This window comes from Lynx canadensis, chromosome C1, assembly GCF_007474595.2.
Source record: "Lynx canadensis isolate LIC74 chromosome C1, mLynCan4.pri.v2, whole genome shotgun sequence".
In the NCBI taxonomy this organism is placed as follows: Eukaryota; Metazoa; Chordata; class Mammalia; order Carnivora; family Felidae; genus Lynx; species Lynx canadensis.
The window spans coordinates 184,981,278-184,997,588 of NC_044310.1; the positions used below are offsets into that span (position 1 = coordinate 184,981,278).

The following is a 16,311-nucleotide window of genomic DNA, read 5'->3' on the forward strand; positions in this document are numbered from 1 at the left end:
AAAATCCAACCGTGTGGGACTGTCTGGCGGCCAAGGTGAAGCATGGGTTAGGTTTGCAAGGCCAGTCCTGCAGGTGAGGTCACCTCTTGCAATTACTCTAAGTACAAGTGGGAAGAAATGCTACTGGTGCTTCTGACAGGAAGCTACAGGAGGTTTGGAGAGCTATAGTAGGTTGCAGCTTTAATGCTCATTCCACTAAACAGCCAGTCGGCATTAGTTCTGCTTTACGTAAGGTAATTGCTATGTCGGTAACTGAGAAAATGTTTCCGTTTACGATGAGTAGGTGATTCCACCGAAATCGCTTCGCTTACTCTATTGCCTGGAGCTGCACAATGATTCAAAGAAAGGTTCTTATTAGGGCTGCCATACCAGGGAAGGGATGAGGCATGTGAGATCAGGGACTCTAGAAGTTTGGTCAGGTGGATGGAATGTGGACGAAGAAGAGGAAGCCCAAAGTGAAACAGAAATAGGAAACATCTTTTGGGAGATGGAAGGATGGAGGTTTATTTGAGAGGGAACCCCTTTAACTGGGCGGCAACTTCTTTTCTAACTTAACATTACATTGAACTATTTTCTATTAAAAAAAAAAAAGGAGAAAAAAGAAAAAGAGAAAACAGCAACAACAAACAACTTTTAAATGAGCAGGCTTATTCATTTTAAGATCTGAAGCCACGAACAGGTAAATAAGTTTCACAATAAAATGTGGCTCATACTATGAATTCCATACGTCCAACGTCAAAACGTCATTTTATCAAGACAAGTTTTCTCTGTACTGAATTTCAGTTTTATTCATTTGGAATTCCACAGAAATGCATCTGTTCACTACAGTAATGACAAGTTGAATAACGGAACACGTCGAGTCATTTTAAGTGTGCATTGTGTCTTAAGAGCAATTTGACTTGTATCATTTTAAGGTGCCCTGATTTTTTTTTCCACTTTCCTTTCTTCTTTCTTTTTGGCAGTGTTGATTTATTTTGTTTAAATACATACCTCAAAAATTACCCATCAAGCTGCCAGATAGGAAGCCATAGAATTAAAAAAAAAAAAAAAATCAGGGACAAACACAGAAAATAAATAGGAATTCAAAAATAGTCACCCCACCCTGAGAGCAGGCCGCAGTTTATCAAAAAGCCAAAGCGACTCACTGTGAAGTGGTTTTTTTTTTAATACATAAACAAGTCTCTTCTTTAAGAACTCATTTCACAGTCTATTCTTTCAGATTGTAAAGTTCTCTGTCCCATGCAATTTAATATATATATGTAAATATATAGATATATACATATACATATACACACACACTTGTAGCTTCCTTCATTTGTTTCGTAGGTCTTTTCGTCCTGGAACTTGCCTGATGTCTCTTCCGTAAGTGCAAGGATAATGAAGGCAGAGTTTCCTGTGATTATAATTACTATGATCCAGTCAATTGTAAAAGTGTAACACTTTAGTGTCTTTGCCAAGGCGATGTCTGATTCGGGAATACTGAACTTATTCAGTCTATAGGTGTATCCTGTGCAACAAAAAAATGTCAAAAAAGGTAAGAAAAACAAAACAGACAAAAATAAAATAAAATAAAGCAAAAAAAAAAAAGTTTTTAAAGAAATTAAAACAGAAAATCCTTGGACCGATGTATTGCTTTGCCTGGTAGGAGTTCACATTATCTCTGGTCGATTTCAGCAGGCGCGGCCTTGCTCTTTTCAGCATTTTCCTCCTCGGCCTCTACTTTGTACATCTCCTCAGAGCCTTCCTCACTGTCGTTCTCCTCGGACTCTGTCAGCAGCTCCTCGTCCTTATACTCAGCCACGTCCACCGCGGAGCCCAGGTGTTCCTTGAGCTTCCCATGATGCTTCACATGATACCGCTGGTTCTGGAAGAACTTGATGATGGTGTGTTTGGGGAGATCCAGCTGAGCAGAAAGCGTGTGGATAGCTTCCTGATCAGGGTACAGGCCCACATCATGAATAAAGCTTTGGAGGATCCCCAGGGCTTCCAGAGAGATCTTTGTGCGAGACCGGGGCTTTTTGGCACAACTGTCTTCAGTCGGAGGAGGTGGGGGTGGAGCTTCTTCTCTGGGAGGGGAACTCTCCTTGGCTGGCTGAGACTGCTGTCTATGAAGGACCTGATAATTAAAATTAAAAAATATATATATATATTAACATTTGACGCAGGATTTTACCTTTCAAAAGCCATCATTCCTCTGAAATTGTGCTATCTACCTTTGGAGTCACGTAGTCATTTGGAAATTCAGGTCTTTAACGTGTATATTCTGAGGCGCAAAGAAGTTAAGTTATTTATTGCCCAAGGTCATTTGCTTTCAAACAATCTGGCTCCAGAGCCTTCCCTGCTGTTAACCAGCATGATAGGCCACCTCTCTAAAGCCTAATGGCAAAGCAGTTGGACTCCGTGAGAAGTACTGGCTCTCCAATCAGACCTCATGGGTTCAAGTCCAGACTCTTTCGCTTAGTTGGATATCCCTGTATAAGAGAATAACCTCTTTAAGCCTCAATTTCATTACCTATAAAAGAAGGGTAGGACACTGACTTCCTAGGGATGTTGTAAGAATTAAATAACAAAACGGATGTAAAGAATAGTGCTTACCTTAAATCAGAGGTTGACAAACTTTTTCAGTAAAGGGCCAGATAGTAAATACTGTAGACTTTATAGGGCCTTACAGTCTCTGTTGCAATGACTCAACTCTATCTTTGTAGTGTGAAAGCAGCCATAAGTAATATACAAGCAAATTAGCATGGCTGTGTTCCAATAAAACTTTATTTACAAAAACAGGTGGCAGATCAGATTTGGCCATGGGCTACAGTCTGTCCACATCAAGCTCAGGGCAAACATTCAATAAATGATAGCAATTATTACCATCAGCCTCATGATTACTCAAGAGTATAACAGAGGAATAGTTGACATTTTGGCCAGAAAAATCAATACTTCGTAAAATTAGAAAGAACTTGTGTTTATTTTCTTTTAGCCCTGATATTGACCCTTAAACATTAATTTTTTTAAAAACATTTTTTTAAAATATAAAAACGTCCAAATTAATTTAAAGATACAACCTTTTTCTTAAATTAAGAATTTTAAATGACTTTTATACTCTCATAGATGGGCCTTCTTAATATCACTTTATAAACTATTAAAATTCTGTTTGCACACACTCCCTATTTTGTTTTTTTAATCCTTAACGTTAAGGTTTTCTAGTTGTTGTAATTAATTTAAATTTCTCCTTTATCTCTACATATCTCCCACTCATTTAAAAAAAAACAAAGGGATGGCTGGGTGGCTTAGTCAGGTTAGCCTCTGACTTAGGCTCAGGTCATGATCTCAGGGCTCCTGAGTTAAAGGCTCCCGTCAGGCTCTGTGCTGACAGCCTGGAGCCAGGAGCCTGCTTTGGATTCTGTGTCTCCCTCTCTCTTTGCCCCTCCCCCCCACTCACACTCTGTCTCTTTCTCAAAAATAAACACACACATACACACACACACACAAATAAAATAAAAACAAAAAACTCTAATGTTTAAATAAATTTCTAGCCTCCGGATAGAGATGCTCTTGCCTGTGATGCCATATCAGCCGACTGAACTTCCCAGTTCCCGTAAATGCTCCACTTGACCAGAAGCACAGTACACGGTACAGTGGGCCAATCCCCAAACCCAATACTCTATATTTATTTTCTTGTTCTTTGATCTTTCTAAATAAAGTCAGATATGCAACCCCAGACAATCACACTCTGTTCGTATTGCCACTTCTAATGATCTATATAAGCTGATCTTGCCCGAATGCCTCAGGAAGAGTGTTCTGCTGTTTGTGAGGCACCGTACTCCCCCAACCCGTGGATTGTTTTCCTTGAATAAAGGACACCAAACTCGTTATTAAATCATTTTAGTTTTGCCATTTGACACTAGTTAGGCAAGCTTATTCTTGATCTTCAACATCATCTTTCTGCATGACATAATTTCCCATTTTAATATTAACTTAATGAACTTCAATCTGACCGAAGAAAGAAAGCTATGCAGAGGAGACTGTCCCAACGACTTGCTCCTGCTGCCATCATAGGCCCATGTGAGATGGGCTCCTTGGACAGGGGAGAGGATCACTGGATCCTGGACAGGAGCCTAGCCACTGCTCAGACATTATAACATCAGCAACAATATTATAGAATTAAAAGGCTACTGTGATAGTCCCCACTAAAAAGCATTATGTCAACTCCAAAGACAAAGACCACATTTCCTATACTCGGATCAGTGCCTAACTTTCTGGGTCCTCCCAAAGCCTTTACGGATAGTGAGTTCCCATTTTAAAACACACACGTTTCTCTTTTACTATTCTCTCATATTTTATGCAGTCTCTTTCATGTTAAAGCAACAAATTAAACATTTTCCAGAATTCAGGGGGAAATCAATCCAATCAGTACACAAGGACACATGTCTGGTGACATTAAAGAATCGGTGGTACCACCACCCCCAACACCACTCCTACGACCACCACACACTCCTCATATGACCCATTCTCTTCTTCTTGGGCTATGAAATATCAATAGCAAAGCAAGAATTTAAGGGAAAAAATGTCTGCCATCTATTTCAGTCTCAGAGACTACCTGATGAAAAAAATAACTTCTTACCAATGTGACAATGTCAGCCTTTTATATGGAATTTAATAAATATCAGGACCCATGAAATTGTTACCTGAGTAAGGTAACAACAAGCAGAAGAGGATGAAACTTTTCAAATAATAATTAGTAATCACGTAACAATCAAGATAATAATCAAAAGGATAATCAAAAGGAAATAAGAATATCCATCATAATAAGCTGACGGCTGGTGGCAGAAAGAAATCTAAAATACAGGACCATAAAACAGTGGCACTAAAGGTCCATATAATGTTGGCCAATTAAAATGAATGTTCTTGGCATTTTCTTTACTACTTTCAACTAAGAGTAAACTCATGTGGTCTGCTGTGGTAAGCTGGCATCAGCAAAAACATGAGAGCTCTGTTACTTCAACATCCTAATTATAGCCGGAAGGGAACGTAGAGCTGTGCTGTGGGCCTGTTCATGGCACTTTGATGGCAGAAGATATTCGCTCTGAGGTCATAATCTGGGCCGCCCGGCCATTGTCATAAATGAACCACTATGTCAACAGGTGAGGATTTTGGGGGTTTTGGTGAGAAAGAGAAAGATAGACACTGAAATTATATATGAAATATGTACTCAAAGAACCTACATATACTCAAGCACGAGTGCCCCCTATTAGAGCAATTGTGTTAATTGGAAAACAAAAGAGAATTAAAATGCCCCATTTTCTAAATTATGCTTGCCTTCTGTAGTAAAAGTCAGCATAATGGTTCCATTTAGTTAAATAATTAGATTGGTTCTTTAGGGGTTTTCCATTTTGCACTGGTTAGATTTAAAGAGATTTTCCAAAACTATACTTTGAAGTTACTATAATCTTTCTGCATGATAGGGTTTGTTCTTCTCCTGAGTCCAGCCCACAGGCCTGCTTCACCTCCCCTTTCCCGGACTCTAGCAGTCCTAATGCACACATGTAGGGAAGCCACACATGAAATAGCGGAACAAGAATAGCTACCGCTTACTGAATGTTACTCTGTGCCAGGCGGTTCTAAGAACTTTACACAGATCAGTTTATTCAATGCGCACAGTTCCTCATGAGGGTGCTATTTGGATCAAGAATAACCTGGAAACATGCAGCACCTCAGGAAAACCCTTTAAATTGGAAATTATACACATAGGGAGCTGTCAGTGTGAGAAAGCACGTGTCCAAGGGACAGTGGCAATGCCACTTTGGATCCTGTCTCTCTTTCTCTCTACCCCTCCACTGCTCACTCTCTCTCTCTCAAAAATAAAATAAAAATACAAAATTAAATTCTTTTTTTTAAAAAGAAATGATATATAAAGAGAAATGTTTTATTTCAGGTCAGACAATATTCTATAATGAATTGGGTGGCATGACAATATTTACATGAAGATTAAGTGACATTTCTAGCATCTTGAAGCACAAAAGGAGAGAGCAGTCAAAATAGAGAATGACAAAGTGAGAAGCTTTCAAGTGAAACTGTCTCACAAGTTACCAAAAGGGCCTGAATGAAGTTTTTCAGTCACACTGCCCCTTTTCTTTGGCTGTAATTCTCTGTCAACCACAGTATGTGTAAGACCTGAGACAAAGATACTCCAGGTTGTGTCCTAACTATCTTCATTTCCCCCAAATGTTCTAATTACTCCAAGCAGAAAGTTGTTTGTCTCTAGACAATTTTTAGAAAGAAAAAAAAAAAAAAAAAACCAGAAAAAAAAAAAAAAACCCTGCATAGATTTCTGCACTAACCAATTGCAATGGCTTATTATTATGACAATTAAGGAATTTTTTTTTAACACTCATTCATTTTTGAGAGAGACAGAAAGAGAGAGCATGAATGGGGGAAGGGCAGAGAGAGGGAGACAGAATCTGAAGCGGGGTCCAGGATCTGAGCTGTCAGCACAGAGCCCGACGCAGGGCTTGAACTCACAGACTGCGAGATCATGACCTGAGCCAAAGTTGGATGATCAACCCACTGAGCCACCCATGTGCCCCAACAATCAAGGAATTAATGTCATGCAGTGCTTCCTTCCAGTGGTGTTAAGTACTCTAGACAAAAATAGAGTAGAGCCTAATGCTTATAAGACAGTCTTTCTGAGACAAGGAGATCAATACAATCCTCTCTTAAAAACCTCCCATCTAAACAGCAGGGGTAGGAACTTTTCTTCATTTTCTTATATTTTTTCACCATTTTATTTATTTTAGAGAGAGAGAGAGCATGAGCGGGGGTGAGGGGCAGAGAGTGAGAATTTTAAGCAGACTCCATGCCCAGGGCAGAGCCTGGCATGGGGCTTGATCCCACAACCCTGAGATTATGACCTGAGCTGAAATCAAGAGTCAGCTGCTCAACCGACTGAGCTACCCAGGCATCCCATTCATTTTCTTACATCTCAAGTAAGTAATGTCAACACTTCTAGCCTCTTTTTCATAGGATAGGTTTCTGAATTTCCACTTAACTGAATATTAGTTTTTCTGTTTGAATTTCTCAGCGATGCTCAAAATTCCTTGTTGGTTAACTAGATGAATCAACTCTGGTTCCTGTTTCAACCAAGTACCCTTAGTAACTTGAGTGTGAGGCCAGGCCACTGATTCCTGCTTGATGGACCTAGAAGTTGTCCTGATCCTCAGCTCATTTGACAATTCAGGCATCTATTTCTGGCTGATGATTTTTTTTTTTAAACCACAAAATTTATAATTACTTTAACCAAGATGGAGAATGCCCTGCCAATTGAATAGAGATCTATGTTCTTTTCTAACGAGTTCTTCACACAACCACATTATTGTTTCCTGGGATTTTTCTTTAAGTTAAGGTTAATGGAGTATCTTCCCAGTATTTATATATATATTAAAAAAAACAAAAACAAAAACAAAAAACAAAACACTGCCCAAGTCCACAAACTTTCCAGTCTTATCCTTTTTCCTCTTTTACAAAATGGGTCCAGTAGTTGATTGTTTCTATTTGTAACATCCACCATCTCTCTTCATGTGATCTTCCTAAATAACAGAATACATCCTTCTGTAGAGACAGCCGTCCACCCCTTTACTCTTGACCTTTGCAAACTGAAGCCTTACCATTCATTCTAGCTCTATTTCAGTTTAGATTTTTCTCCGTCACAACTGAACTGAAATCAATCTATTCAAGAATTCATTTCTGATAATTTCTCCAAAGGGTTTTAGTTCACAGTTTCTCTTGTGGATTTTTCAATATGACAATTAGTGTTCATAGCACTGAAGTGTCTAAGTGGTTGCAATAATAATGGTGGTGGTAGTGGCAGGAGTAGCAGTAGTAGAACTCATATAAAGTGCACGAACCAAACACTGGCCTAAATGCTATAAATGTTAAGTTTATTTATTTTACAATAATCCTGCAGGTAGGTATTTCACCCCATTTTATAAGAAAACTAGAGTTCAGCAAGTATAGCTAATTTGCGTGAGGCCACATAGCGTGTGAGTGGCAGAACTGATATTCTAAAACAGATCTGTCTGATTTTAAATCCCATGCCCTTAAACATTGTGCTCTCCTGCCTTCTATTGAACAAAGTCTCTAGACTTTGAGACGACAGAACAGAAGTAAAATATCAGGAAGTAATAAATTCTATGGGCAAAAAATTAAGTAATGCATAAAGAAGAGAACTGGGGAGAGGAAAAGTCATTTTTGATATGGTGACTCAAGGAAGTCTCCTTAAAGACGCAGCATGTGAGCAGAGGTCTGAAGGAAGTGAGGAACAAGCCATGCAGAAGAACGTTCCAGGCAAAGGCAACAGCAAGCAAAAGGCCAGTAGGGAGGAATACACTCAGTGTGTCTGAAGAATGTCAAGGAAGGCAGCATGTTAGAGCTGTACCACCTCGTACAGCAGCCAGTAGCCACATGTGCCTATTTACATTTCATTAATTAATTAAAACTAAAACCAGAACAAGATAAGACTCAGTTCCTCAGTCACATTAGCCACATTTCACGTGCTTGATTACCGCATTGTGTAATACCATATTGGACATTTCCATCATCACAGAAAGTAGTATTGAAAAGCCCTATGCTAGAGAGAAATGACAACTGTCAGGTGGCCAGGGCCAAAGCACGTAAGGCTCTGCATTCTACCCTCAAGATGCCGGGATGCCCTCACAATGAAATGCAATCATAATCTGATTTAGCCAGAAATATAGTAGAGCTTGAAACTGCCACTATTACTAGAGAAAAGAGAAATGTTCATACAGTCACATACTAAGTAAGAAAACCTCAGCTTGTAATATATTTCTGGACTTTCAACAGACTATCACAAATAGCAACACTATCATAAAACAACCAGAAGGATGCATTGGTACTTCTGTCTTCAAGAGAATAGTTAATTGACATTTGCCTGATGGCTGCCTTCCTCAGGCACCTTCTTCAGAGGTGCTTATCATGTCTAAAAGGAATTATGTTGAAGACAATCCACCCTGGGTTAAAAGAGTAAAAAAAAAAAAAAAATGTTGATTTATCAAGTATTTATGGAATGTCTATCATATTATCATGTTTGCATGTATTAATTTACAAAGCTTTCTAAATACATACTCCTATCTCCAACAATTATGTGTTGATGAATAAGTTGTGGATAGGATATGAACAAACAGAAAGTTAAAAGTCTAATAAACTCTTTCTTATTTATTTGCTGAAATCTCTTTAGGCTGAAATATGACATACATGTATATAAATGGACATAAAGATAGTGATGAAGAATAAAAGTTGTAAATATATTCAAAGGAGACATCAATTTCAAAATAAAACCCCAAATTTCCTAGCCCCGTGACAAAGCACAACCATAATATGGGCACATGTCGTTTCTCTGCCTTCAAAACTGAAAAGTTTGAAAACACAAGGACAAAATGGTACCATGACAAAAGTCTACCAAGAAAAGATAAAGCAGCTCTTCTTAAACCTCTCAGTGTTCAAATAGGTTTTGAAGGCCTCAATGAAAACCAGCTGGGAGCCATGTGTAAAATATAATGGTTTTTGCCTGCAGGGAAGGAAGTGAGATCTTGAATGATTAAGTTCAGGAAAGTATATAATTCACTGTATCATTATGGGGTGAACTGGATTACTTATAATAAGCCAAGACTTTGTGGTCTTTTTTATATAGAGAAAATGAGAAATTATTAGGAAGGTGACTGCAGAGGGTGGCTTATCCAGGGTGGTAACAGGTTAAAACAGAAGCTTCTCAGATGCACACATCCACCTCTCTATGACAAGACTTACCCAGAGGACTGAGCCTTACCCAGAACTTCAGGTCCTAAGTGGTGATGCTCAACAACAGGAGATGAGAACACGAACAAGATGACTTTTGTCTCCATTTATTTTGAGTTAATATCAGAATTATTTTTACTTGTCTAATTTGCCTCATCTATGACAACAGAATATAAAATATTTGATCCAAAAAAGGAAAACATGCTTCCACTAAAAGTCCTGAGAAAATATATTTCACAGGCAACGAGAACAATTGGTTGGAACAACTGAAAAGTCCCTGTGCCTAACTCAAGTAGAATTTGTTAAATAAATGAATGAGTGGTGCTATTTAAAGAATAGATTATATATAAAATATCATGTAATGGAGATATTCATCTCAAGTTTCAACAACCTAGCTCTACCTCCTAATATTCCCTTTTCCCCCAAATCAGCATTTAAGACAATTAATTTTCTCAAAAATTCAGTGGGAAGAACTTAGCATTAATGACTGCTAACTAATATAAATATTAATGTAACCATTATACATCTATCTCACTTATTAGGTTCTGAGCTACATATCAGCACACCATACGTCTGGCAGACAGTAAGTGGTCAGTATGTCTTTGTTCTGCTCTTCTGGATTAACTCCATATTCTTTCTTATCTTCAAACCAGTTATTATTCTTATTTTGCATAACTTGTTATTATTTTTCTTGTTATTGTTCCATTTTAGCAAAACTATGTTAAAAAGTAAATAAACTGTTATTCATTATAGACAAATATCTAGTGGGTATCTGAGAGAAAATATGTATTATTTTTTTTACCATTCCTTCACTAAAAAAAAAAATTTAAGCACCGTATAACCCAAATGATGGCATGATATGTAAATTGTGAGCAGGAGCTTGGGGGGTGGGGGGAGGCAGTCACAAAGTTTTGGTTGTGAATCCAGTTCTTACCCTGAAAAGCACATCTGCTTACTAGCCTTACAATTTTGAGCAAGTTACTTTCTCTGAGCCTCCCAATCTGTAAAATCTTCCTTCTAGTGTCATGAGGATTCAGTGAGATGATGCATGCTAAGTACTTAGCAGAGTGCTTGTCATAAGCAGGATTCCTGTAAATAATAACTACCCTTAAACAATGAGAGGGGGATGTAAGAATCAGTAGTATAATGCCTTGTGTATTTTTCTTTTCTTTTTTTTAATTTTTTTTTTTTCAACGTTTATTTATTTTTGGGACAGAGAGAGACAGAGCATGAACGGGGGAGGGGCAGAGAGAGAGGGAGACACAGAATCGGAAACAGGCTCCAGGCTCCGAGCCATCAGCCCAGAGCCCGACGCGGGGCTCGAACTCACGGACCACGAGATCGTGACCTGGCTGAAGTCAGACGCTTAACCGACTGCGCCACCCAGGCGCCCCGCCTTGTGTATTTTTCTATCAGTTATGTTTATTATAAAAATTAGCAACAAATTCAGAGATCTGTCTGTACTTTTCACTCCAAAGATTTAGAGTTACAAATGGGCATGTCTACCGGTAAGTTTTCTTACTTCTTTCACTTACATTCTACATACCTCTTCATTCTTTAACATGACACCTAACACACGGAAGTTGCCTTTTAAGCATCTGTCACGTGGAATTATCTCTCATAGTCATAGATCCGTTCAAGGTGACACCTTCTATATGCACAGCCTGGGATCCTTTTAGGAAGACATGCTTTAACAGTGGTTCTCAAAATGTGATCCACGGACCGCTGGGGAAATCCTGATTCCCCACCAAGAGGTCTAGGACATCAAAACGAAGACCGTATTTGCTTGTTTTGGTCATGCTGAAATTTGTACTCATGGTACAAAAGCAAAGGTGGGAAAACCGCTGGCCTGTTGAAATAAATGAAGTCAATGGCACCAAACTGTGCTGGTGGTTGTAGGTCTTCACTGCCATATGCACACAGTAAAAATGCCACTTTCATTTAAGAATGTCCTTGATGATGCAGTAATATATTATTGATTATATTAAATCTCAACCCAAGTATACCCCTTTTTAAGAGTTTGTGTGAGGAAAGGGGAAGTACACATAGAGAACTATAGACAACTGCAGTGAGATGGCTGTCGCGAGAAAGAGTGCTTGTGTGAGTATGTGATATGCGAGCTAATCAAGACACCTTTGTCATGGAATATCATTTTTACTTGAAAGAATAACAGACAAACTATGGTTATTCAAACTCGAGTATCTGGCACACGTTTTCTTAAAAATGAAGTGATCCTGCCACTTCAAAGAAAATAACCTGGTAGCACTTTTGCCAATGATAAAATTTGACCTTTCAAGTGAAAATTAGAATTTTGGAAAACATGTAGCTGCTACTATAAGCTTAACAGCTCCCAACACTAAAGACGCTCCAGATGATATTGGTGGCAATTTAGCAAATTTTTTAAAATATGTCATACTAATGTGTCAGCATTTAGAAGGTCTGCATCATCTGGTAGATTATCTTCCAAATGACCAATGCATGACATTACAAAATCACGAATAGGTAAAAGATCCATTCAAAGTGCAAGGCAGACCAATGAATTATAAAGTCTGAAAGTTTATCAATATGACTTTACATTCCACTTTGCAACTAACTTTTTTTAACATTTATTTATTTTGAGGAGAGAGAGAGCACACTCGCATGCGAGAGCAGGAGAGGGGCTGAGAGAGTGGGAGAGAGGGAATCCCAAGCAGGCTCTGTGCTGACAGTGCTGACTCTGAGCCTCGATGCGAGACTTGATCTCACAAACTGTGAGATCACGACCTGAGCTGCAATCAAGAGTCCAACGCTTAAGTGATTGAGCCACCCAGGCACCCCTGATTTTTAAAAACTTTTAGGACACTACCACTGGCAAAGTTTTCCTGTAGTACCAAAGAAAAATATCACATTTACCTGGAGAGGCTATTAAAATATTCCTCCCTTGGGGCGCCTGGGTGGGCGCCTGGGTGGCTCAGTCGGTTAAGCGTCCGACTTTGGCTCAGGTCATGATCTCATGGTCTGTGAGTTTGAGCCCCGCGTTGGGGTCTGTGCTGACAGCTCAGAGCCTGGAGCCCGTTTCGTATTCTGTGTCTCCCTCTCTCTCTGCCCCTCCCCTGTTCATGCTCTCTCTCTGTCTCAAAAATAAATAAACATTAAAAAAAAAATTAAAATATTCCTCCCTTTTCTAATCACTTGTCTGTGTGAGGCTTGACTTTCTTTTACTCCAACCAAAGCCACATATTGCATCAGGTTAAATGCAGAAGCAATTATGAGAATCCAGTTGTTTTCCATTAAGCCAGACATTTAAAATATTTGCAAAAAATATATATAAACAATGGTACTCCTCTCATTTTTTGTTTTGCATACACAGTTATTTTTCATTAAAATGTCTTGTTTACACATATGTACATATATTATTTACAATCATTTTTAAATTAACATTTTAGACTTTCTCAGAATTAATTTCTAACGTGGCAAATATTGATAGATATATATTACTACTGGAGTCCTCAACAGTGACAGTGAGAGGGGATACTGAGACCAAAAAAGTTTAAAAACTCTGAACTATATGAATCACACTCAGTATAGCCCTGTCTTTCTCCTAATGAAAAGAAAGTGTTTAATATAAAATGCAAAATGTACCCTACAGTTAAAAAACATCCTTATTTGAGCCAAGACACCAAGGAAGGTCTTAGAGAATGAGTGTAAGAGAAATTACATGTGCATTATGATTTGTCTCTTGATTTTATCAAAGACATTTTCACAGGCAAAACATTCTTTTAGATACACAACTCAGCACTATTTCAAACTTCAAATGATGTGACTTGCGTTGACTCTTACGGTTGTAATTTCACATCCTAACACTATTATAAGACTTATTAAAAACTATGGTTTAGTTTTGTTGCTTTTTTTTGGATTATACAGTATCCTAAGGTCAAACTCAGGAAATCTGTTATTAAAAAAAAAAAAAAAAAAAGTATCCATGAAGTGATGACAAATTGCAGACTACAGGTGTTAGATTACATTTTGACTCCAGGCAGGTTTAATATAAGTTGGTTTCCTTTTACAATTGCTCTTAGCACATACAGCTATAGGAAAGGGATTTAAAAGAAAAAAAGAGAGGGAATAAGAAAAAAATTAAAAAAAAAAAAAAGAGTGGTGCTCAATAAAAGAAGACCACGTCAAGAGAAATCAATACAAACAAGCAAAATGGTAAGAAGTTTGACATGGAAATATGTGTTCAATTTCATCCAGCCTTAGTCTGCGTTTCCTTTAATATTGTAACCAAGATGGTATTGGAACATCGTGTATGTTTTTAATGCAGTTTAATAATTGTTTCTCAAAATAAACACTTTGGTCAAAGATAAAAGCATAAAAACGCTGTGACACAATAATCTGTTAAAATAAACTTAGGGGATGGAGGAAGCATAGTTCTTAAAACAGCCTTTGGCTTATATCACTTCCTCTTTGGTAACAAATTGAGAACAACTATACCAACAACTCTGGTATGGTTTGCGGGGAGTGGTGGGGAAGAGTGTTGCAGTCATTAATATGACTATTGGGAGTGGCCAGAATCTGCAAACACTGAAGAGGTGGCTGGGTGAGCTGCTTCTTCAATATAAGGAGATGAGCTGACAGAGAGTAAATGAAGCAGGCTCCAGATGACTCTCTCATTCAAACAGACACCACACCAATACAAAACAATTATCTCTCCTGTCAGAATCCAACAAAGGTAAGATGTGGCCATATATTGAACCTAATGGTAATGATATCTTTCTCTTCATCATTATCACCTGTTGAATAAGTTTATTTGCTCATTTAGGGCCAAACGTGACCCAAAGCTTTCTGGAAACGTGACAGATATAATCCATGAGAGGTTCCAGGAAGAACGAACTCTTTAGGATGGTCCAGTCCACAACTATGTGTCCTTCTGCCTGGGAGAAACCAGCTCCCAGCCCATCTACCCCAATCTCATTTGACACTCATGAGCATTCATTTCCTCCCTGTTCCCATACACCTCCACTACTTTTCACAATGTCTTCTCGAAACACAAAACTTAGCTTAAGAATTCACAGAGAAGGTCTATCTCTTAAAGAGCAGATTCAAGGTACAGGTACTAAAGTGTCTTTAGAGACCTTATATTTGAGTTACAATGAGATAAGAGTAGCATGGATGTGACCAGAGCTGGCAGTTACCTCTGGAGTTCTGATTTTTAAATGAATGCATGATTTGTTTCATTGGTATAATCAAGAGAGAGTGGCTTTTGCACCAGCACAAATGAAAGAGGAGTTTAAGTCAGGTTAAAGACACGAGGGAAACTAACTGAAATGGGTAAAAGTTAGGATGACCTGAGTACCAAGAATTCATAATGGTATTAAAAGAACCAACCTGGAAATTCATAATACCTCATCAATGGCAAAAGACCAAGAGAAAAAGATGTGCAAAGGGTTCAAAATAAAAACAATCCATTAAAATTCTTAAACTAAGTCTCAGGTAAAGTAAAATGCAGCCCAAATGAAAACAACTTCATCAGATGCCAGGAATACATGACCCAGGGAGATCTGAAATTTGATTTTTTTAAAAGAAATTCAAGGTAAGCTTAAAAGAAAAGGTTACAGACTCTTTCAGATAAATAAATATCAACCAATAAGTTTAACCAGAGCAGAGTTCTGATTCCTTTTAAGTGAAAACAGGTTAAGTTAAATGAAGGTAGAGAACAGACGTACTTTGCAAGAACAGACACCATGTAGCCAGCCAAGGACTATGTCAATGAAGACTTACAGAATGATTCCTAAGGTAAAGCACTAGAGTAAATTCAAGCCACTTCCAACAAACTGAAATAAAGCCTCACTCTTCCTTGACTTACATACAGATTACATAATGCAGCTTGGTAGTCATATGTCAAATTTCTATGATTATTTAAATCCTGTAATTTTGATATTATCAAAGTGCTTACTATCTTTTGGACTTCTCATTTGTTAAAAACAACAAATTAATCTCGCAATGTCAATGGCTACCATTGCAATTATTTTTCAGAGGAGGAAATGAATATATGAAATTGAGCTCTGACCCCCAAATCACAACCCCTGAGACTAACATGTAACAAACATGCTTACTGCTATTTAGCTGGTAAATGGAGAAACATGCAAAATTATGTTCTGTTTAAATGAAAGTTTTAACACAAATTCGTGTTAGTGTGAATAAATGTCTAATTGAAGTATAAAAATGACACTAAAAATGGCGGAAGATACTACTGAAGTTTTCAAGTGTAGAGTTAAAAGTAAAGACAAAGAGGTTGGGAAAAATTAGAATACATTATGGAGAAGTTCCTCTCCTAAATGTTAATTTTGCATGGGTTATAAAGGGATTGTTACCTTTTTTGTGTGTACCATTTTGAAAAAGCACATACCCAATTTTATCAAAATTTGCTGGTATAAAAAAGAGATATTCTTCCTGACAAAGTTCAGCCAGGACTTAGTTTAAAATTTTAAAAAAAAAAATCTCCTTAATTGTGATGGCATTTATGTG

The 16,311-nt window shown here is 37.9% G+C and overlaps 1 protein-coding gene across 2 annotated transcripts in view; it reads right to left on the reverse strand.

Annotated features, from left to right (window-relative positions):
• Window positions 1-1,582: 1,582 nt before the first annotated feature.
• The window catches only part of SATB2 (SATB homeobox 2), a 203,128-nt gene continuing 188,399 nt past the window's right edge, over window positions 1,583-16,311 (reverse strand). For both annotated transcript variants that reach the window (XM_030327422.2, XM_030327421.1), the window contains one exon: window positions 1,583-2,116. In XM_030327422.2, coding sequence (XP_030183282.1) covers window positions 1,655-2,116 — 462 coding nt within the window. In that variant the 3' untranslated portion in view covers window positions 1,583-1,654. The remainder of the gene's footprint in view (window positions 2,117-16,311) is intronic.